A 24,816-nucleotide genomic window follows, 5' to 3' on the forward strand; every position below is an offset into this window, starting at 1 on the left:
GGGGGGACGCCCAGCACAGGGCTAGTCCGGCCTGCGTGCCAGGCCCTACCCCCCTGCACAAGTGCGAAAGAATCGCACAGCGGCGATGCTTTCGCACCTGGCGAGTATCTCCCTGCCTACACAGCTTAGCTGCCGAGACAGGCAGCTACCCACCATGTTTTTGTTCGCAGGGGTTGCATATCCTTAAAACCGGATATCCTTAAAACCTGGACTGTTAGGATGCCTTGAGGACTGAGTTTGGAAACCACTGATCTAGGTTAACAAGCCTGCAAATAAAAATAATGTTTGTTCTTTCATTCATTTTTATGTCACCAACATTTTATTTTACACCCAGATACGTTACAACACTGGAACACGAAATAGGTACGTACCAGTAATTGTATTTTACGTAAAGTAAAATAAAGTATCTATAATACTATATGAAAAAATAATTTTGGGACAAAAAAACAAAAACATTTTCCAGAGACAAATTTGTAAGTCCCGGGACTGTTGGAAGTTTGTAAGTCAGCAAAAGATTTTATTGATTTCTGCAAATGTAATAATTAAAATGCCACTCGTAGACAATAAGACTCCGTGTCTACAAGGGATAGCCTAACATTACTGACAGTAGAGGTTGCTAAAGAATGGAGAAATCAATAAATAAGTGCTTGGCAAACTTTGCTACACCTTTTGATCTTAAAGGGTGACAATTAACCACTTCACGTCTGACTTGTGACAATCCAAGTTTCCTAAAGTAAAGAGACTGTAATTAAGTGTGACCACTTCATTGATTGTTCCAAATATAATTGCTTGTGACAGTGCCAGTACTCACCTACAGTTACAAGGTGATGCAGGACTTTTAGCACTTACTACGGATAAGTGTGCAAACGCCTATTTTATTAATTTCTGAAAAAAACAAAAAGTGACGACATTTCCTTAGGTTGACAAACTGACCAACCACACGACCTGGAATCTTGCAGAAGAATTAGCCTAATATTACATTGATACATACTTGTTTACTTTACCGGAACATCCAGTAGACTCCAGAATCCTGGGTGACTCTCCCGTCCAACCAAGAAAAAAGTCTCCTGGAGCCACTCCGACTTTCATTTGTGCCGATTCGCATCATCAAGGACTTCGCTCCCGCTTAACAATGTCAGCAATTATGACAATGAGTAGCGGGGGTGAGGTCATGCTGACACAAACGCGGCATCATGCCCCCCCCCCCCGGTGACTGCCTACTTAGCTATGCATCGCCCCTCCACACTGACCGACCTGACTGACCCCTCCCAGAGGTAACTCTAATCTATCTGCATTTCCTGATAATCACTGTCATCAGTAGATTCATTCAGCTGGAATGGTCCCAGGTCCGGTGCCTGAGTACTGAATGGCTGAATTTTGCTCACTAATCTGGTTGCAATATACTTTAGTAACTATTGTATGTTCACATGAAAGAGAAGTTGTAAGTGTCAAACACTTGACCAATAAAGTCGACCACAATTATATGGGAGCATGTGCCTGCCTGGAACTGGACTGGACAGAAAAAAGAATTATCCAAAATGGAAATGCAGCATATTGTATAATACATATAATACATTAACACGGGGCTGTCTCTAGACAATTTGGCTCCCAGTGCAAGCAGTAACCAAATGCGCCCCCCCTCCCATAGACATTCAATATGTGAACCCGCTCCCGACAAGGGAGTGTAACCTCACTAAAATGGGTTTGGTCTCGATAAAATGGGCGCAGCTTCACAAGAAAAGACTATCTTACACCCCAGTTTTTGACCCTGCAACAACAGACCTCCACTACCTCAGGAAAGAAAAAAATTCCACTATATTAAGCCCCACACAGTAATGCCCCTTGCACCATATTATGTCCCCTGCACCATATTATGCCACACACCGCAATGCCCGTGATACATTATGCCCTACAGTAAGGCTTCTAATTACTTTTCAATTACCTGCTCGTTGCTAGGGGTTTTATGTGCTAGGTGTCATGCTCGTTGCCAGAGGTTTCATGCGCTGGGGGTCATTCTCGTTGCCAGAGGTTTCATGCGCTGGGGGTCATTCTCGTTGCCATGGGTAATGCTCGTTGCCAGGGATTTCATGCGCTGGGTGTCATGCTCGTTGCCAGGGGTTTCATTCGCTGGGTGTCATTCTCATTGTCAGTGGTTTCATGCTCTGGGTGTCATGCTCGTGTGCCAGGGGTTTCATTCGCTGGGTGTCATTCTCATTGCCAGTGGTTTCATGCACTGGGTGTCATTCTCATTGCCAGTGGTTTCATGCTCTGGTGCCAGTCTCTGCTCCACCTGCCCTCGTCCATGTTCTGCTCCCCCTCATCCCATGCCCATTAGCTTATCCCCCTTCTCTTGTCCATAGTACTTTGCTCGGGGCGCAGATTTTTGCGAAATGACACGGTTGCGTCATGACGTCACAACGCAACCACGCAATTTAGCAAAACTCCGCCCCTCGGGTGGAGTACTGTGGATGGGAGGAGGGGGAGCAGCAGGATACCAGCCAGCAGGTGTCGTGACGGGTGCCCTGTGCGATCGCACAGTTTGCCTGCCGCAAGAAACGGCACTGCATTGACATAATTATTGCATATTATATTATAAGACTAACAACTCAACAATAAACTAAATAAGACAGTAAACAGTTAACAATAAATAATAGTTTTTTGGCAATGTATATTGCGTCGGCATTTAAGTACTGAATAAAGTTTACGTTTGTATAGTGTTTTATCAGTTAATGTAAGTAATGCAAATACAGAACAATACATGATCATCATGCAAACTTAGTATATTTTACAATGAGCAACAGCCTTTAAAGATACTATCATATCCCAAAACAGGGCATTCTTCCTCAGCTTTACCAAGTCATGAAGGTTGTATTCGCCATGGTGAGCTGTCCAAGCTTGTGCTGATCTCATAATGAATGTTTTCTATATATTAATAATAGTGGCTATGTAATTTACAGTAGGGAGTATACCTATAAAATGGCTACAAATAACATTAACTAACAGATAAGAAAAACTATAAAACGTTCAGACCTGAAGATATTTGAGATAAAGTTACAATATTTTCATATCCTCCAACATGACCCATTTCATTAGGTACTAAGGGGTCTAAATACAAAGCCTTGGCGAGCGATAGTGGACAGAGATAAAGTACAAGCCAATCAGCTTCTAGCTGCCATGTCACAGGGTGTGTTTGAAATAATAAGAATTTACTTACCGATAATTCTATTTCTCGTAGTCCGTAGTGGATGCTGGGGACTCCGTCAGGACCATGGGGAATAGCGGCTCCGCAGGAGACAGGGCACAAAAGTAAAAGCTTTAGGATCAGGTGGTGTGCACTGGCTCCTCCTCCTATGACCCTCCTCCAAGCCTCAGTTAGGATACTGTGCCCGGACGAGCGTACACAATAAGGAAGGATTTTGAATCCCGGGTAAGACTCATACCAGCCACACCAATCACACTGTACAACCTGTGATCTGAACCCAGTTAACAGCATGATAACAGCGGAGCCTCTGAAAAGATGGCTCACAACAATAATAACCCGATTTTTGTAACAATAACTATGTACAAGTATTGCAGACAATCCGCACTTGGGATGGGCGCCCAGCATCCACTACGGACTACGAGAAATAGAATTATCGGTAAGTAAATTCTTATTTTCTCTGACGTCCTAAGTGGATGCTGGGGACTCCGTCAGGACCATGGGGATTATACCAAAGCTCCCAAACGGGCGGGAGAGTGCGGATGACTCTGCAGCACCGAGTGAGAGAACTCCAGGTCCTCCTCAGCCAGGGTGTGCCCCTGACCAAGTAGCAGCTCGGCAAAGTTGTAAAGCCGAGACCCCTCGGGCAGCCGCCCAAGATGAGCCCACCTTCCTTGTGGAATGGGCATTTACATATTTTGGCTGTGGCAGGCCTGCCACAGAATGTGCAAGCTGAATTGTACTACACATCCAACTAGCAATCGTCTGCTTAGAAGCAAGAGCACCCAGTTTGTTGGGTGCATACAGGATAACAGCAAGTCAGTTTTCCTGACTCCAGCCGTCCTGGAAACCTAGATTTTCAGGGCCCTGACAACATCTAGCAACTTGGAGTCCTCCAAGTCCCTAGTAGCCGCAGGTACCACAATAAGCTGGTTCAGGTGAAACGCTGACACCACCTTAGGGAGAAACTGGGGACGAGTCCGCAGCTCTGCCCTGTCCGAATGGACAATCAGATATGGGCTTTTGTGAGACAAAGCCGCCAATTCTGACACTCGCCTGGCCGAGGCCAGGGCCAACATCATGGTCACTTTCCATGTGAGATATTTCAAATCCACAGATTTGAGCGGTTTAAACCAATGTGATTTGAGGAATCCCAGAACTACGTTGAGATCCCACAGTGCCACTGGAGGCACAAAAGGGGGTTGTATATGCAGTACTCCCTTGACAAACTTCTGGACTTCAGGAACTGAAGCCAATTCTTTCTGGAAGAAAATCGACAGGGCCGAAATTTGAACCTTAATGGACCCCAATTTGAGGCCCATAGACACTCCTGTTTGCAGGAAATGCAGGAATCGACCGAGTTGAAATTTCTTCGTGGGGCCTTCCTGGCCTCACACCACGCAACATATTTTCGCCACATGTGGTGATAATGTTGTGCGGTCACCTCCTTCCTGGCTTTGACCAGGGTAGGAATGACCTCTTCCGGAATGCCTTTTTCCCTTAGGATCCGGCGTTCAACCGCCATGCCGTCAAACGCAGCCGCGGTAAGTCTTGGAACAGACATGGTACTTGCTGAAGCAAGTCCCTTCTTAGCGGCAGAGGCCATGAGTCCTCTGTGAGCATCTCTTGAAGTTCCGGGTACCAAGTCCTTCTTGGCCAATCCGGAGCCACGAGTATAGTTCTTACTCCTCTACGTCTTATAATTCTCAGTACCTTAGGTATGAGAAGCAGAGGAGGGAACACATACACCGACTGGTACACCCACGGTGTTACCAGAACGTCCACAGCTATTGCCTGAGGGTCTCTTGACCTGGCGCAATACCTGTCCAGTTTTTTGTTCAGGCGGGACGCCATCATGTCCACCTTTGGTCTTTCCCAACGGTTCACAATCATGTGGAAGACTTCCCGATGAAGTCCCCACTCTCCCGGGTGGAGGTCGTGCTGAGGAAGTCTGCTTCCCAGTTGTCCACTCCCGGAATGAACACTGCTATCACATGATTTTCCGCCCAGCGAAGAATCCTTGCAGTTTCTGCCATTGCCCTCCTGCTTCTTGTGCTGCCCTGTCTGTTTACGTGGGCGACTGCCGTGATGTTGTCCCACTGGATCAATACCGGCTGACCTTGAAGCAGAGGTCTTGCTAAGCTTAGAGCATTGTAAATTGCTCTTAGCTCCAGTATATTTATGTGGAGAGAAGTCTCCAGACTTGATCACACTCCCTGGAAATTTTTTCCTTGTGTGACTGCTCCCCAGCCTTTCAGGCTGGCATCCGTGGTCACCAGGACCCAGTCCTGAATGCCGAATCTGTGGCCCTTTAGTAGATGAGCACTCTGCAGCCACCACAGAAGAGACACCCTTGTCCTTGGAGACAGGGTTATCCGCTGATGCATCTGAAGATGCGATCCGGACCATTTTTCCAGCAGATCCCACTGAAAAGTTCTTGCGTGAAATCTGCCGAATGGAATCGCTTCGTAAGAAGCCACCATTTTTCCCAGGACCCTTGTGCAATGATGCACTGACACTTTTCCTGGTTTTAGGAGGTTCCTGACTAGCTCGGATAACTCCCTGGCTTTCTCCTCCGGGAGAAACACCTTTTTCTGGACTGTGTCCAGAATCATCCCTAGGAACAGCAGACGTGTCGTCGGAGACAGCTGCGATTTTGGAATATTTAGAATCCACCCGTGCTGTCGTAGAACTACTTGAGATAGTGCTACTCCGACCTCCAACTGTTCTCTGGACCTTGCCCTTATCAGGAGATCGTCCAAGTAAGGGATAATTAAGACGCCTTTTCTTTGAAGAAGAATCATCATTTCGGCCATTATCTTGGTAAAGACCCGGGGTGCCGTGGACAATCCAAACGGCAGCGTCTGAAACTGATAGTGACAGTTTTGTACCACGAACCTGAGGTACCCTTGGTGAGAAGGGTAAATTGGGACATGGAGGTAAGCATCCTTGATGTCCAGGGACACCATATAGTCCCTTTCTTCCTGGTTCGCTATCACTGCTCTGAGTGACTCCATCTTGATTTGAACCTTTGTATGTAAGTGTTCAAATATTTCAGATTTAGAATAGGTCTCACCGAGCCGTCTGGCTTCAGTACCACAATATAGTGTGGAATAATACCCCTTTCCTTGTTGTAGGAGGGGTACTTTGATTATCACCTGCTGGGAATACAGCTTGTGAATTGTTTCCAATACTGCCTCCCTGTCGGAGGGAGACGTTGGTAAAGCAGACTTCAGGAACCTGCGAGGGGGAGACGTCTCGAATTTTCAATCTGTACCCCTGGGATACTACTTGTAGGATCCAGGGGTCCACTTGCGAGTGAGACCACTGCGTGCTGAAACTCTTGAGACGACCCCCCACCGCACCTGAGTCCGCTTGTACGGCCCCAGCGTCATGCTGAGGACTTGGCAAAAGCGGTGGAGGGCTTCTGTTCCTGGGAATGGGCTGCCTGCTGCAGTCTTCTTCCCTTTCCTCTATCCCTGGGCAGATATGACTGGCCTTTTGCCTGCTTGCCCTTATGGGGACGAAAGGACTTTTTGAGGCTGAAAAGACGGTGTCTTTTTCTGCTGAGATGTGACTTGGGGTAAAAAAGGTGGATTTTCCAGCTGTTGCCGTAGCCACCAGGTCCGATGGACCGACCCCAAATAACTCCTCCCCTTTATACGGCAATACTTCCATGTGCCGTTTGGAATCTGCATCACCTGACCACTGTCGTGTCCATAAACATCTTCTGGCAGATATGGACATCGCACTTACTCTTGATGCCAGAGTGCAAATATCCCTCTGTGCATCTCGCATATATAGAAATGCATCCTTTAAATGCTCTATAGTCAATAAAATACTGTCCCTGTCAAGGGTATCAATATTTTCAGTCAGGGAATCCGACCAAGCCACCCCAGCGCTGCACATCCAGGCTGAGGCGATCGCTGGTCGCAGTATAACACCAGTATGTGTGTATATACTTTTTAGGATATTTTCCAGCCTCCTATCAGCTGGCTCCTTGAGGGCGGCCGTATCTGGAGACGGTAACGCCACTTGTTTTGATAAGCGTGTGAGCGCATTATCCACCCTAAGGGGTGTTTCCCAACGCGCCCTAACTTCTGGCGGGAAAGGGTATAACGCCAATAATTTTCTATCGGGGGAACCCACGCATCATCACACACTTCATTTAATTTATCTGATTCAGGAAAAACTACAGGTAGTTTTTTCACACCCCACATAATACCCTCTTTTGTGGTACTTGTAGTATCAGAAATATGTAACACCTCCTTCATTGCCCTTAACATGTAACGTGTGGCCCAAATGGAAAATACGTTTGTTTCTTCACCGTCGACACTGGAGTCAGTGTCCGTGTCTGTGTCTGTGTCGACCGACTGAGGTAAATGGGCGTTTTAAAGCCCCTGACGGTGTTTGAGACGCCTGGACAGGTACTAATTGCGTCTCATGTCGTCAACCGACCTTGCAGCGCGTTGACATTATCACGTAATTCCCTAAATAAGCCATCCATTCCGGTGTCGACTCCCTAGAGAGTGACATCACCATTACAGGCAATTGCTCCGCCTCCTCACCAACATCGTCCTCATACATGTCGACACACACGTACCGACACACAGCACACACACAGGGAATGCTCTGATAGAGGACAGGACCCCACTAGCCCTTTGGGGAGACAGAGGGAGAGTTTGCCAGCACACACCAAAACGCTATATTATACAGGGACAACCTTATATAAGTGTTTTCCCTTATAGCATCTTAATATATAATAATATCGCCAAATAAGTGCCCCCCCTCTCTGTTTTAACCCTGTTTCTGTAGTGCAGTGCAGGGGAGAGCCTGGGAGCCTTCCTAGCAGCGGAGCTGTGTAGGAAAATGGCGCTGTGTGCTGAGGAGAATAGGCCCCGCCCCCTTTTCGGCGGGCTTCTTCTCCCGTTTTTCTGACAACCTGGCAGGGGTTAAATACATCCATATAGCCCCAGGGGCTATATGTGATGTATTTTTAGCCAGCATAGGTACTTTCATTGCTACCCAGGGCGCCCCCCCAAGCGCCCTGCACCCTCAGTGACCGTTGGTGTAAAGTGTGCTGAGAGCAATGGCGCACAGCTGCAGTGCTGTGCGCTACCTCATGAAGACTGAGAAGTCTTCAGCCGCCGATTTCTGGACCTCTTCTCTCTTCAGCATCTGCAAGGGGGTCGGCGGCGCGGCTCCGGTGACCCATCCAGGCTGTACCTGTGATCGTCCCTCTGGAGCTAGTGTCCAGTAGCCTAAGAAGCCAATCCATCCTGCACGCAGGTGAGTTCACTTCTTCTCCCCTAAGTCCCTCGTTGCAGTGAGCCTGTTGCCAGCAGGACTCACTGAAAATAAAAAACCTAGCAAAACTTTTACTCTAAGCAGCTTTTTAGGAGAGCCACCTAGATTGCACCCTTCTCGGCCGGGCACAAAAACCTAACTGAGGCTTGGAGGAGGGTCATAGGGGGAGGAGCCAGTGCACACCACCTGATCCTAAAGCTTTTACTTTTGTGCCCTGTCTCCTGCGGAGCCGCTATTCCCCATGGTCCTGACGGAGTCCCCAGCATCCACTTAGGACGTCAGAGAAATGACAGTACGGGTCTGGTTGTTTGGTACTTTATCTAAATCCACTTTATCTCCCTCCAAGGCTTAGTAAATAGAACCCAAGATGCTCTGTTCCTGGACAGCCTTGCCAGTGGCTGCTCCTGAGGTGGGGCTGCAGTCCAAAATGCAAATAGAGGAGCCACACCAACTGCCAGTGACAGAGCCGGCCTTAGGCATAGGCAAACTAGGCAAATGCCTAGGGCATTTGGTATGCTTAGGGGCACCAGCAGCTTCTGCTGATTAAAATGATATGCAGCATGCCTATATTCTGTGGGTATTCCTGGAAATCACTGTAATGTAGCATTTCATATACAGGTACAGCCGCAGTCGCACACAGAATATAGGCATGCTGCATATCATTTTAATCAGCAGAAGCTGCTTGTGCATCCTAGCCACATAGTAATGCAAATAAGATGTATTTTCATAAACAAAAGGTGCCCGACGTTAGCAGAGCTGCCAGCTGACTCATGCCAGACATCTCTTGCAGAACTAGCGGCGGTGCTAGGGGGCAGCAGCCAAAATCTTGCCTAGGGCATCATATTGGTTAGGGCCGGCTCTGGCCAGTGAGTTCCAAACGGTAATGTTTGGCAGTGTTTGTGGTGGCAGTTGATGTGGCTCCCCTATTTGAATTTTGGACTGTTCTTCTGAAATGTCACACTTTTACTTTTGTTCAACTACGTCAAGTTTTACTGATGGACCTATAGACCAGGGTGATGGTTTTTGTGGCAGAGGTTTGCTAGATTGGAGGACATTGCTTGCAGAGCATGGATTAAGCGCTTCCAGGGTCTGTGCCAGACCCCACTTCAAATTGAGTCCTCCATCCCCCGCTTCTTACCTAGGCAGGTGGAAGTTGGCACTGGTAGGCTGCACACTCCCAGCCCATCACAGTCATGGAAGAGCAGCAGCCGGTAGCTTAACATATAAGAAGCTTATTGGCTACTTCTCCTTCATTACAGAGACTGGATAACCTGGCATCCCGGTCCATTGACACGATCTTCTGAAAATCATTTTGGCCCCATCTCCTCTTCACAGAGCCCTAATTCTCTGCATTCGTGGCCTAATGACACAACTAGTTCAGCTAGGTCCCCAGGGAGAGCTTAACAGCACCTCGGTACTGGGATGGGGCGTGAACAAATCTGGGTGACATGGCCACGCCCCCTCAGGAAAAAAAAATACTGTGTGCAGCCTCCCGGGTAATCAGAACCAGCCCCGCGTCCTTCTCTGCATCCCTGTCTACCATCACAGTTATCACCTGCGTCTCCTCTCCGAGCTTCTTAAAGTAGACAAGATGGGTATAGTCTCTTTGGTATACCATTCACAATCTGTTTGCAGCGGGTGTCCGACTTTTCTTCTGCATTACGTGTGGCTCAGAATCTGGCTTCTATGCTTTGAAAAACAACAGCTGTCAAAAACAGAGAAAACCTTGTACAGTATGTTGTTCTGATTGTATTAGAGGTGTGATCCCAAGGGCGTAGCTACCATAGGTGCAGGCAGTGCAGCTGCTATGGGGCCCAGAGCTGAGAGGGGCCCATCTTTACTGTCAAAGTTACATGTGTTATATACATTTTCCGCCATTGGGTGGTATGTAGGCGTCTTTTCAAACTTTTTCCTTGGGGCCTGCAGTATATCTAGGTATGCCCCTGGACCTGCTCATAGTAGTTTGGTATAAAATTAATTGGAGGGCATTTTAATGTTATGTAATATGAACCGGGGTACTGTAATGTGGCACAATATGAACAGGGAGCACTATATATCATAATGGGGATTGGGGGCACTGTGCGGCATAATGTGTACTGGCAGCTGTGATTCATAAAAGAAGCTAGGACACTACTATGGGGCATAACATTAAATAAGGCTCTAATATGGTTTCGAAAATGAACTAGGGCACTATTATAGGGCATAAAATGAACAACTGTTGCAGAGAAGTGTCTCTCTAGAAGCAGAGACGGGGGGCCCCTTTAAAATGGCGCTATGGGTCCCACAAAATTCTGGCTACGCCCAGGTGTGATCCCGTAGTCTCCCTGCAGCCCACTATACAACGTGATTACTGAGCATTCCAAAAGAACACCATTACATACAGTGCTGCCATTCCGCTTTCCTCTGCACTGCAGTCCATGCGCAAAAATGCTTCACAGCAAAAGCTTGTATGAAAATGTGATTGTACTGGTTCATTTGATGACTATCAGTATTACAGTGTTTACTAGGCTGTGAGAATGTACATTGAATTCATAAAATGAATGTCTTTGTGTAAAGGCCCTTAGACTTACCATGGACCAGCCGCAAAGCAGACAGATGAGATGGGCAATTATAAACAAAATAAAACAATATAGCTCTGCTCGACTAGCAGAATACTATCCATACTGTCAAATCATAACAGAATATCATGAAAGAAGAATGTAGTTAAACTTAATCCCTGGTTGTCAAACTTAAATAAAGTTTATCCTGTAATATACCTGTAAATGTTATATTGGCCATAATTCAGTGATGTTTGGCTATATAGCTATAACACAATAGTTATTTAGTTAGCTGGCAGAAAGACAAACTTACTTTATATAATGGTTTATTTCAGTAAACGGAAAAGCACGTGCTGATTCTTAAAACGTAGATTTAGCCAGTCTTCTTTATAGGTTGCAGTGTGGTCTGGGATTGGTTCATCCATTTGGCCGGAAACATCTGATTTGACCAAATTGGTCCTGCACAAAGAAAAATGGAAAGTGGTGGGCGCAACACCATATAATCTTACATATAAGAAAACGATGGACTGAAGGATTCTCTCTTAGTCCGACAGCAAGGGCTTAGTGGGTCTGAGGTGAATTCTCTCTGTATGTCTTCTCAAGGTATGGTTTTTATCTCGGTATGAAGAGACAAATCATAGAACAGACCAGTTTGACAAAAGACAACAGATTTATTCACACTAAGCACTCGCAATTTGACAGTTAAAACGAGCCCTTCACAATCGAACGCCACCAGCTTAACGTGTTTCGGACTACACAAGCCCGCGTTAAGCTGGTGGCGTTCGATTGTGAAGGGCTCTAGCTGTTTGACCTGGACTGTCGTTATCTCCTGATGTGCTGTGGATTCCGGAGTTTCCAGTACCTTTTGGGAGGGTAATTTGAGTACCAGATGCCAGCTAGCCCCATCCACTTTACATGTGGTTACATGCTCGTTTTAACTGTCAAATTGTGAGTGCTTAGTGTGAATAAATCTGTTGTCTTTTGTCAAACTGGTCTGTTCTATGATTTGTCTCTTCATACCGAGATAAAAACCATACCTTGAGAAGACATACAGAGAGAATTCACTTCAGACCCACTAAGCCCTTGCTGTCGGACTAAGAGAGAATCCTTCAGTCCATCGTTTTCTTATATGTGAGATTATATGGTGTTGCGCCCACCACTTTCCATTTTTCTTTGTATATGTATAACTTGGAATTTTGGTGAAGGTTCCTGTGTCACTGGTAGGCTGCTCCTACACCATTGGTAGCGCATTGTGATTGTTTTTTCCAAATTGGTCCTGCAGGCAGTAATACTTGCGTGTGTGCCATTATCTTATATTGAGATTGCCTTATTGGAATATTATTATAAAAATTGTTTTCATGTAAGCTTATCTCTTTAATTAACTTCATCTACCACCCACCATTTAGCTCTTCATCAGGGCCCTACAGCAAAATTAGTACCAGAGCTGTTAGCCATGGTGGCCTAAACCCAGGCTTGGACTGGCCCACAGGGGTACAGGGGAAACCACCGGTGGGCCCCAATGCCTGGGGGCCCACCTCCTGCTCTAAGGATCAGGTTCCAGACTGTGCACTTGAATTATACATTATACATATATTACCTTATACTGGACTATGGTGTATTTTCTACAGTGCATTGCTGTTATTAATCTGTTATTAATCTGGTACACTGTCATGCATGCAGCAGACGAATTTACTGTATATATTTATGAAGGGGCCCAGACGTTGCACTCTCTAATGGTTACTCAAACCAATGAGGTGGCAGGCCACGCACCCTCTGCAGACTGGCCACACCGCTAATATGGGCCCCTACCACTGCATTCCCCCAGTGGACCCTACATGCCCCAGTCCGACACTGCCTAAACTCAAGCTACAGTGTCTGTCTTCTAGGGTTAGAGGAATTGAGTGTATCAGGTGCTGAGTGAAAGTCTGCAGGAAAACCCAGTCCTGCCTACTAGGCTGAATATAGTTTCCCATGGATGGGATAACTAGTATTGGTTGATGGTTTATAACATTCAGGGGAAACAATCAATGGTCCAACCATCGATAATTCAAGACTGGACATGCAGAAACCAATGGGACCTTGGCCACAGATGCCCAATACAGAAAAGCAATGGGTGTGTAATTTCACACCATAGACCATTGGGAGAAGACATCAATGTTTGCTAGCACTCAATGGTCGATGACCAACCCCCCTATTCTCTCAAATGCAGACTGTTGAGTTAGTATAGGGAACGTTGACGGTTTAACTGGTGTACCAAAATGACAATATACCGGCAACACAATAGGTATAACATCTCAATGACAAACACATCTGTCTCTTTTTTTGTTCCACTAGGTAAAACCAGAACAAAAGATAAATATCGCGTTGTATACACAGATCACCAGCGCCTTGAGTTGGAGAAGGAATTCCACTACAGCCGTTACATTACAATCCGCAGGAAGGCAGAGCTCGCAGCTACATTGTCTCTCACAGAACGACAGGTAAGACAGTTCCTCTGAAGCATTGATGGTTAATGTTACGGCCATAGAACGTCTTTTCTGTGGATGCCCACCCTCATTGATTCATTCAATGTTCTAAGCCCTGTAGGCATGTTATGTAGCAGAGTGTGACACAAGGGCATATGGGGTCTATTCATGAAGCAGTGAAAAGTGTGGAGAAGTGAGCTAGTGGTGAAGTTGCCCATGGCAACCAATCAGTGTTGAGGTAACATTTATAAAATGCATTCTATAAAATTATAAGTAGCAGCTGATTGGTTGCCATGGGCAACTTCTCCACTGGCTCACTTCTCCACACTTTTCACTGCTTCATGAATAGACCACTATGTATGAAAGCTTGGAGAGAGATAGAGTGGTGAGAGATAAAATAACAATCAGCTCCTAACTGTCACTTTTCAAACTTAGAGGTCTATTCATAAAGCAGTAAAAAGTGTGGAGAAGTTTCCCATGGCAACTATTCAGCGTTGAAGTAACATTTATAATTTGCATACTATACAATTGTACGGAGCAGCTGATTGGTTGCCGTGGGCAACATCTCCACAGGCTCACTTCTCCACACTTTTCACTGCTTCGTGAATAGACCCCACAGCCTGTAACATGGCAGTTAGGAGCAAGCTGTTTGGTACTTTGGGGGACATTTACTAAGCAGTGATAACAGCGAAGAAGTGAGCCAGTGGAGAAGTTGCCCATGGCAACCAATCAGCACTGAAGTAACATCTATAATTTGCATACTATAAAATGATACAGAGCTGCTGATTGGTTGATGGGGCAACTTCTCCACTGGCTCACTTCTCCGCTATTATCACTGCTTAGTAAATGGCTCCCTTTATCTCTCTCCAAGCTTTGATACATATGCCCCACAGTTCTGAAATGAACAAGAAATATACCTCTCACCATATTTACAGTTCCGCTGACACGCCGTCAATGAGCTTTGCCTACATCATGAACTCCCGCTACAGCCCAGTTACATCTCTTCAGTTGTAAGTGCAGATGCAATTACAATGTGCACGCTGGGAGATAACTAGGGGTGGTCAGCAGGTGCTGCTACACTGAGACCAGGGCTTCTGGCTAGCAGGATGCCTGGAACGACACCCTGCAGTCAGGATCTCTGCTGCAGCATCTTCAGGACGCACCAGACAGGCGCTCTATAGTCTGTACAGCCAATCGGAGTGCCATCAGGATGCTCCGGTCAGCGCTGCACTTACCCCCTTTGCGTGACGTAGTGACATCATGTCATGACATCAAGAGCTCAGGGGGCATGTCCGGCACAGGTGCGCATTTGAGCCCTGTTATGGCAATGATTGCACGTACTGAGTACGCCGGGCTGTATGTAGCCCAAAAGGTGTAAATACCCCTATGTCTGTGGGATTTTTATTCTATCCTTATCTTCTTAAAAAGGGGATTGGCATCTCTGGTAGTATTTCATTAAGTCAACACAATTGATTGGGAGGTTGCTTGGAATAATGCAGACATACTGTCGACACCACAATGTTGACATTTATAATGCATGCTAAAATGTTGACACTGAACACACTGGCAACTGCATAACGTCAACATGTTCACAATGCCATCATGTGAAATGCAGGGACCAGAGGGTTAGGTTGCAACAGTGGAGAGCTAGGAATAGGCTGTGGGAGGGGAAGAGGGTAAGCACTAGGGAAGGGCTAGGGTATGGGAGGGGAGGGTTAGGGTTAGGCACTATGGGGATGGTTAAGTTAGGGAGGGGAGGGTTAGGTTTCGTCACTATGAGGAGTGTTAGGTTAGGGAGGGGAGGATTGGTTAGGCACTATGGGGAGGGTTAAGGTGTGGGAGGGGAGGCCCGGAAGGGTAAGGGTTAGGCACTATGAGGAGTGTTAGATTAGGGAGGGGAGAGTTAGTTAGGTACTATGGGGAGGGTTAGTTCAGGGAGGGAAGAGTTAGGTTTAGTTGCTACGGGAACGGTTAGGGTTGTGATGTTAGTGTATTAGAATGCTTAATATTTGTAGACACTCCCTTACTAATCTGTGTAAGCCTGAATCTTCAGTGATGGTCCCTGGGACCAGGGGGATGCTGGGAAGTGGGTGGTCCAGTGTGCAGTGTGCCTGGAGTTGGTGATGGAATAAACAGCACAGCAGTGAACTCACATGTCTCTGTGTCCTGATGACTGGATTTACAAACGTATGAACAAAACATGGTGTCAGAAGAAGTTTAACTTGGACTGCTAGTGCTCTCAGAGTGTGAAAGAATCCTGCAGAAGTCTGTAAGGCTCTGATACTCAGTGTCTGCAAAGCCTGCCGTGTGCTCCTTTCTTCAAACAGTAAGTAACCATGTATAAACTAGCTCCTCCAACCGGCATGCTGATGTCTGGTAACTTGTCTGAAAACTGGAAAAGATTTAAGCAAAGGTTTAAAATATATCTTGCTGCATGTGGAGCTGATTCGGAGGCTGACAAAACGAAGGCATCCATTTTTCTCCATGTGATAGGAGAGGATGTGCTGGACATTTATAATAGTTTTCAGTTTGCTGAGGGGCAGAATATGGTGCTATCTTCTATAATGCAAAAGTTTGAAGATTACTTTGTGCCAAGGAAAAATGTGACATATGAAAGATATAAGTTTTTCACATGTGATCAGAAGTCTGGAGATGGATTTGATCAGTATGTTACAGAGCTGCAATCACTCAGTAAAACCTGTGAGTTTGGTGATTTAAAGGATTCACTGATAAGAGATCGTATTGTCTGTGGAATACCTGATAATGGACTCAGAGAGAGATTGCTGAGAGAGCAAGACCTAACACTAGAAAAGGCAGTGACTATGTGTAGATCTGCAGAAATAACTAGATTTCAAGCCAAAAAGTTACACAAAGACGCTGATGCTGCTGTATATGTAGTGCAGAAAACAGAGCAAAGCAAATCTCCATTCTCAAGAATGAAGCAGTCTAAGCCACAGTCTAATAAGGAAATGTGTAGTAGATGTGGAAATGCTCACAATCCTAAAATGTGCCCTGCTTATGGTAAAACCTGCATGAAATGTGGTAGAATTAATCACTTTGCCAAATGCTGTAAAATTAAAAGTAAAACAACCAAAGTGCATGCTGTTAAACAAACAGATGAATTCTTTGTGGATTGCATTGAAATTTGCAGTGCAGATAAGAAAGAATGGATTGTCCCTTTAACTGTGAACGAGAATGTCATTCCCTTTAAGATTGATACTGGCGCGCAGGTGAATTTAATATAATTTCAAGACTATAAGACTTTTAGAGTAAAACCTAAAATTCATCCAGCCAAAGTGAAAGTTACAGGGTACACTGGGGAGGAAATTCCTGTGAAAGGTACATGCTTAGTGACACTGAAATATAAGGGACAACAGTTTAAAACATCTCTACTGATTGTGGATACAAATATGCAACCGATTCTAGGATTAAGTTCCTGTGAGAAACTAAGCTTGCTAAAGAAAGTTTTTATGGTGACATCACAAGTAGAAGATGACTGCAAATCGATGTTTACAGAATACAGAGATTTGTTTGAAGATCTAGGTTGTTTGCCTGGATAGTATAAAATAAATATAGAAACGCAAGTTTCTTCAGTGATACACCCCTGTAGAAAAGTGCCATTTGCGCTGAGAGAAAAACTGAAACAAGAGTTAAATCGCATGGAAGCCTTGGGTGTGATACAGAAAGTTGATGAGCCTACTGAATGGGTAAGCTCCTTAGTAATTGTTGAAAAGAAAAATGGACAACTCAGAATATGTCTAGACCCCAGAGATTTAAACAAAGCTATTAAACAAGAACATTACAAACTACCAACCAGAGATTAAGGGGTATATGCAATTGCGGTCGAATTCCCGAAAATGTCGAAAAACGGGACATTTTTGCCTCCCCAAAAAAATTTGACAATGCAATACAGTACTTTTCGTCAAAAAAACGGCCATTCCAAATTCAACTTTTTGAAATTCGACATTTATCAAATTCGACATTTCTGCAATGGTACATATGCGGCATTTCGACAAAAGTATATTCAATTGAAGATTGTAAATTCGACACCAGTACTTTTAGACAGTAAATTCGTCATTTTCAATCCGACACACTTTACTGGCGGAATCTAATAAAAAAAATTTAAAACATGTTTTTTTTGTGTTTTTTTTTATTGGTAATAGCATATCTATTTATATTAGAAGGGATTAGGTACTTGGTTTGTCTATTTAGGAGGCACAAGTATTATTTATATATTTTTTAAAATATATATATATATATATATATATATTTTTTTTTATAGAAAAACGGTAAAAAACCTGAAAAAAAAATTGCGTGGAGTCCCCCCTCCTAAGCATAACCAGCCTCGGGCTCTTTGAGCCGGTCCTGTTTGCCAAAATACGGGGGAAAAAATGACAGGGGATCCCCCGTATTTTAACAACCAGCACCGGGCTCTGCGCCTGGTCCTGGTGCAAAAAATACGGGGGACAAAAAGAGTAGGGGTCCCCCGTATTTTTTGGACCAGCACCGGGCTCCACTAGCTGGACAGATAATGCCACAGCCGGGGGTCACTTTTATACAGCGGCCTGCGGCCGTGGCATTAAATTCCCAACTAGTCACCCCTGGCCAGGGTACCCTGGAGGAGTGGGGACCCCTTCAATCAAGGGGTCCCCCCCCAGCCACCCAAGGGCCAGGGGTGAAGCCCGAGGCTGTCCCACCCATCCAAGGGCTGCGGATGGGGGGCTGATAGCCATGTGTAAAAATTAAAGAATATTGTTTTTTGCAGAAGAATTACAAGTCTCAGCAAGCCTCCACCGCAAGCTGGTACTTGGAGAACCACAAGTACCAGCATGCGGGGGGGGGGGGGGGGCGGGGGGCCGCTGGTACCTGTAGTTCTACTGGAAAAAAATACCCAAATAAAAACAGGACCTGCACACCGTGAAAATACAACTTTATTTCACACATGCCGACACATACATACTTACCTATGTTGACACACCGACTCTGGCCACATCTCCAATGTCGACGTCCGGGGTACCTGAAAATAAAATTATACTCACCTGATCCAGTGTCTTTATTGTGGACGTACTTGGCAAAACGAAAAAAAAAGGCATTAACCCGAACCAGACGGACTAAATCATGTCGCAATTTGCAGGAGCAAAATGGTTCAGTAAATTGGACGCATCTTCAGGATTCTGGCAAATGAAGCTAGATGAGGCCAGCTCAAAGCTTTGTACATTTAATACACCAGAAGGTAGATACAGATTTCTTCGACTACCATATGGAATATTGTCTGCTCCAGAAGTATATCACAAAAAGATACACATGATTTTTAACATATTCCAGGTGTTGAAACAATGATGGATGACATTATTGTCTGAGGATCTACAAAGGAAGAACATGATTCTAGATTGAGACAAGTAATGGAACTTGTCAAGAAAGTGAATCTAAAGCTAAACAAGGACAAATGTGAATTTGGCGTGAATACACTTAACCTTTATGGGCGACGTGGTCTCGGATCAAGGTGTAAAACCAGACCCAAGGAAAATATCCGCCATAGTGAACATGGAATGTCCTAACAACAAAGACGACGTCAGAAGATTCCTAGGGATGCTTACTTACTTAGGAAAGTTTATTTCTCAACTCTCCGAACGAACAGCCTGTCTTAGATGGTTGTTGGACAAAGATAACGAGTGGATGTGGTCACATGAACAAGAAGCAAGTTGGCAAAACTTGAAACAGATCATTACAGAGCAACCAGTGCTAAAATTCTTTGATCCTGCGAAAAGAATAAGAATTTCAGCAGATGCTTTGCAATTTGGCCTAGGCTCAGTGCTCTTACAAGAACATGAGGATACATGGCAACCAGTAATCTATGCATCAAGAGTACTGACAAGTGCTGAAACAAGGTATGCTCAGATAGAAAAAGAACTTCTAGCGATCACATATGCATGTGAGCGATTTCATCAGTTTGTGTATGGTCAAACATTTACAGTGGAAACTGGCCACAAGCCATTGGTAGCTATCATGACTAAATCATTACATGACTGTCCCATGAGAATTCAACGAATGCTTATCAGACTACAGAAATATGATGTACACTTGCTGTACTGTCACGGCAAATACATGCACATTGCTGATACACTTTCTCATGCTGTGGACAAAAGTGAAGGTTCCAAAAGTCTGATGGATGAAGAGATAGAAGCCTATGTTAATTTGATCGTAGCTTCTCTACCAGTGTCTCTTGCAAGACAAGAACAGATTAGGAAAGAAACAGACAGATGACACAATGAAAGTGTTGAAAGATATTCTGAAAGGTTGGCCAGCAGAAAAACATGCGTGCCCGCTGTCTATCCATGATTATTGGATGTACCGCAGTGACCTTACAGTTGTCGATGGTATTATTTACAAAGGCAATAGGTTTGTCATACCTGCACGACTAAGAAAAACTATGCTGTGCAAGATACATGAAGGCCACTTAGGAGAAGAAAAATGTAAGCGGAGAGCGCGTGAAGTTATGTATTGGCCAAGAATGAACCAAGACATAGCACAGACTACAGCTACATGTGAATTATGTCTTACGTATAGATCGAAACAATAAGTCGAGCCACTGAGTCCTCACGCAGTGCCAGAGAGACTGTACCAGAAAGCTGGCGCAGATTTGTTTGATTGTAATGGGAAAACGTACATTGTCGTGACTGATTCTTACTCTAACTACCCTGAGGTGAAGACACTACATACAACTACTAGTAAAGCCGTAATCAATTGCATGAAGTAAATCTTTGCAAGGCATGGTGTTCCTATGGAAGTGTTCACTGACAATGGACCTCAGTTTTCCAGTGCTGAATTTAGACAATTTGCTGATGAGTGGGAATTTGTCCATACTACGTCAAGTCCCCACTATCCACGCTCAAATGGGTTGGTGGAAAGTTCAGTAAAAACTGTAAAGAGTCTCATGAAAAAAGCTCAAGAAGGTAAAGAAGATTTCTACAAAAGTCTTTTAATCTACCGCAGTACACCTTTACAGAATGGACTTTCTCCTGCACAAATGCTGATTGGAAGGAGGATTAGAGCAAATCTCCCGATACATGAGGAACTGCTTAATACACATAACTCAGGGTTGGTCAGACTGAGTAAGGAACGTCAACAGGCGAAACAGAAACTGTTCCATGACAGGCAAGCAAAAAGCTTATCTGATCTAAAATCGGGTGACCAAGTCCGTCTCAGAGATCATGAGAAAGGTATTTGGGTGCAGAAAAGTATTGTGCAAGCACAAGTAGCACCAAGATCCTATACTATACGTACAGAGCGTGGAACGGAAGTAAGAAGAAATCGGGTGGATTTAAGATCTGAACCTAACCATATTGAAGACAACATGACTGAAGGATACCCTTCATCTGACATGTATGATGATCCTGATAATGGTGAACAAACCACGATTCTAGAAAGGTCCAACATGGTCGATGAAACACAGACTGTGTATGTAAGACCCAAAAGGGAAATACGCAGACCTGAGAGACTCATTGAAACGTGGTAGATGATGTTCTTAATCTGACGTTGTTAATTGTTGCATTGAAGCGTACAGGGCTAAGCTTTAAAGAAAAGAAGATGTGATGTTAGTGTATTAGAATGCTTAATATTTGTAGACACTCCCTTACTAATCTGTGTAAGCCTGAATCTTCAGTGATGGTCCCTGGGACCAGGGGGATGCTGGGAAGTGGGTGGTCCAGTGTGCCTGGAGTTGGTGATGGAATAAACAGCACAGCAGTGACCTCACATGTCTCTGTGTTCTAATGACTGGATTTACAAACGTATGAACAAAACAAGGGTTGGGTAAGAGAGGGGATGGTTAGGGTTAGGCACTAGGGTTAGGTTACGGGAGGGAAGGGCTAGTGTTAGACACTAGGGGGAGGGTTAGGTTACAGGAGGGGAGGGTTATGTTAGGTACTAGGACGAGGGTTAGGTTACGGGAAGGAAGGATTAGACACTAGGGGGGATTAGGGCTAGGCACTAGGGGAAGGCTTAGGGATAGGCACTAGGGGGAGGGTTAGGGTTAGGTTATGGAAGGGGAGAGTTAGCCACTATGGGAGGGTTAGGGATAGGATATGGGAGAAGATTGTTATGGTTAGGCACTAAGGGGAGGGTTACGATTAGGCTGTTGGACGATTAGGCACAAGGTGAAGGTTATGGTTAGATTACAGGTGGGGAGAGTTAGGGCTAAGCACTAGTGGGAGGGTTAGGGTTAGGCTATGGGAAGGGAGAGTTAGGATATGGGAGGGGAGGATTAAGGTTAGTGTCGACATGATTTATTCCAATATGGCCAATGCCTTCATGACAAGCATGTTGACAGCCATGTTGACATTCTCATGTCAACATTATGAATGTGGACATAATGAATGTTGACAAAATATACCACCCCCCATTTACACATTTGCCAGTATTCAATAGTTATACCAGGGTCTGATATACCAAAACTGCACTCTGATTTGCTAAACCCATATCTCAAACCATCTGCTGTAGCCACACCCATTTCTGATAGACCCTTTATTAAATACACAATCTGGTTTGTAGTATTGGTTTACAAGCCACACAAAGGTACCTGAAAATGGTTCCATGCAGTCTAAACATGTTAAGCCTGATATTACAGACACCCAATATAATATAGAAATGACATTTCATAGCGCCATCCACCCATTCTGTTTCCGAAGAGTCAGTGAAATAGATTTATAATAGATCTGTGCACTTCTCAGGGGCGTATCTAGAGAGGAGGGGACCCGTGTGTAGTCTCTGGCACAGTGCCAGAGTCTCTAGTGCTCAGACAGAGCACTAACAGCGCTGCTGCGGCTACGGGACTCGGGAGAGGAGGTGACCCACACCCGGATACCAGAAAGGTAAGTATTTAGAAGAAATGGGTGCAGTGTGTGTACAGTGTGGGCCCCTTCTGGACCCAGGGGCCCATGTGCACCGCACACACTGCACCCATTATATATACGCCAGTGCCACTTCTGACCTACAACTAACACAGTAAAAATATTGGGCCTAATTTAGACCTGATCGTAACAGCAAATTTTTTAGCAGATGGGCAAAACCATGTGCACTGCAGGTGGGGCAGATATAACATGTGCAGAGAGAGAGAGTTAGATTTGGGTGGGTTATATTGTTTCTGTGCAGGGTAAATACTGGCTGCTTTATTTCTACACTGCAATTTAGATTTCAGTTTGAACACACCCCACCCAAATATAACTCTCTCTGCACATGTTATATCTGCCCCACCTGCAGTGCACATGGGGCCTAATTCAGATCTGATCAAAGCCGTGCAAAATTTTGCACGGCTACAATCAGCCATCCTTACATACGGGGGGACGCCCAGCACAGGGCTAGTCCGCCCCGCATGTCTGGCCCTCCCCCCGCCGCACGGGTGCGATAGCATCGCACGACGGCTATGCATCGCACCAAGCAAGTAAGTCCTTACCTGCGCAGCATTGCTGCGCTGGTAGGCAACTTTTCACCTCGTCCTGGGTCGCAGTGGATGCGTGTGACGTCACACAGCTGCCACGGCCTGCCCCCACCCCCACCCCGCATGTTCCGGGCACGCCTGCGTTGCCCGGACCGCGACCCCAAAACAGCGGCTTAACGCCGCCGGCCCACCTCCTCCCGCCCAGCGAACACCTCTGCCTGTCAATCAGGCAGAGGCGATCGCTGGGCTGAGATGCCGATCGCATATCTAGCATGTGCACTGCGGCGCATGCGCATTCAGCCCTTGAATGTCTGCTGTGCAAATTCGCACAGCAGCGTCAGGGTCTGAATTAGGCCCATGGTTTTCCTCATCTGATAACAAAGTTGCTGCTACGATTAGGTCTGAATTATGCCCACTGACTTTAATGCTGTGTGAAATTTATACAACACTCAATGGGCCTGATTTAGAGAGTCGTGGTTGTGCACTGTGGGGTAAATTTACTAAAGCTTCTAAAACAGAGAATTGGTGATATTGCCTATAGTAACCAATCAGATGCTGTCTAGCATTTTCTAAAAGGCAATGCAGAAATGATAGACAGCATCTGATTGGTTGCTATGGGCAACATCACCAATTCTCTGTTTCAGGGGCTTTAATAAATTTACCCCAAAGAGAGCTAACCTTTTATAACGGGCATCAACCCAAAAATACAAGAAATACAAGTTGGTCCAATGCACTGAGGTCTTGGGTTCAATTCCCAACATGGTATAACGGTGTGGAGTTTGTATGTTCTCCCAGTGGTTGTTGCTGTTTCCTCGCACAATCCAAGAATATACAGGTAGAGTAACTGGATTCTGGCAAAAATACAGTATAATCTTAGTACATGCCTGTGTGTCCATGTGTGTGATAGGGAATATAGGAGTCTATTTACTAAGCATTGGATGGAGATAAAGTGGACGGAGATAAAGTACCAGCCAATCAGCTCTTAATGTCATGTCACAGGCTGGGTTTGAAAAATGTCAGGAGCTGGTTGGTTGGTGTCACACTCCTGTCACACATTAAGCTGCTACAGCGGTGAATAGACGCTGTGCACATGCGTACAGCGTCTATTCACGGGAGGCAGAGAGTCTGGGGGCATGGCCAGGAGCTCACAGAGTACTGGGCATGCCTCCATTGTGACCAGTGGCGTAAGTTCGCCCCAGTCGCCCGGAGGCATGATAAAATGTTGGTACCCCCCACCACCCCTATACATATAGGGATATATATATATATATATATATATATACATATAGGGATATATATATATATACACATACGCCATATGTAGATATCTGGTACACAGGGTGAACAGTAGCAGTGTACTCAGGCGCCTTTCAAAATAGTATAGATACACACACACACACGCCTCTTTTCTTTGCACACACATGCCTTTTTCACTTAAAACACACACACCTCTTTCACTTACACACACACATCTTTTTCACTAACTCGCACGCCTCTTTCACTTATACACGTCTCTTTCATTTACACCAGGGATGGGGAACCTTCGGCCCTCCAGCTGTTGTTGAACTACACATACCAGCATGCCTTGCTACATTTTTGCTATTTGGCCATGCTAAAACTGTTGCAGGGCATGCTGGGATGTGTAGTTCAACAGCAGCTGGAGAGCCAAAGGTTCCCCATCCCTGATTTACACATACGCCTTTTTCACTTACACACACCTCTTTCACTAACTCACACGCCTCTTTCACTTACACACACGCCTTTTTCACTTACACACAATTACACACACACGTCACTTTCACTTACTCACAATTACACACACACGCCACTTTCACTTACATACACACGCCACTTTCACACAATTACACACAC

The 24,816-nt window shown here is 45.3% G+C and overlaps 1 protein-coding gene across 1 annotated transcript in view; it reads left to right on the top strand.

The window, feature by feature from the left end:
- Positions 1 to 24,816, top strand: part of CDX1 (caudal type homeobox 1) — a 57,559-nt gene that overhangs the window by 29,372 nt on the left and 3,371 nt on the right. The window contains exon 2 of the mRNA XM_063928630.1: positions 13,378 to 13,523. Within this exon, the coding sequence (XP_063784700.1) occupies positions 13,378 to 13,523 (146 nt within the window). The remainder of the gene's footprint in view (positions 1 to 13,377; positions 13,524 to 24,816) is intronic.

The sequence above is a fragment of the Pseudophryne corroboree genome, chromosome 6 (assembly GCF_028390025.1).
Source record: "Pseudophryne corroboree isolate aPseCor3 chromosome 6, aPseCor3.hap2, whole genome shotgun sequence".
Classification (NCBI taxonomy): Eukaryota; Metazoa; Chordata; class Amphibia; order Anura; family Myobatrachidae; genus Pseudophryne; species Pseudophryne corroboree.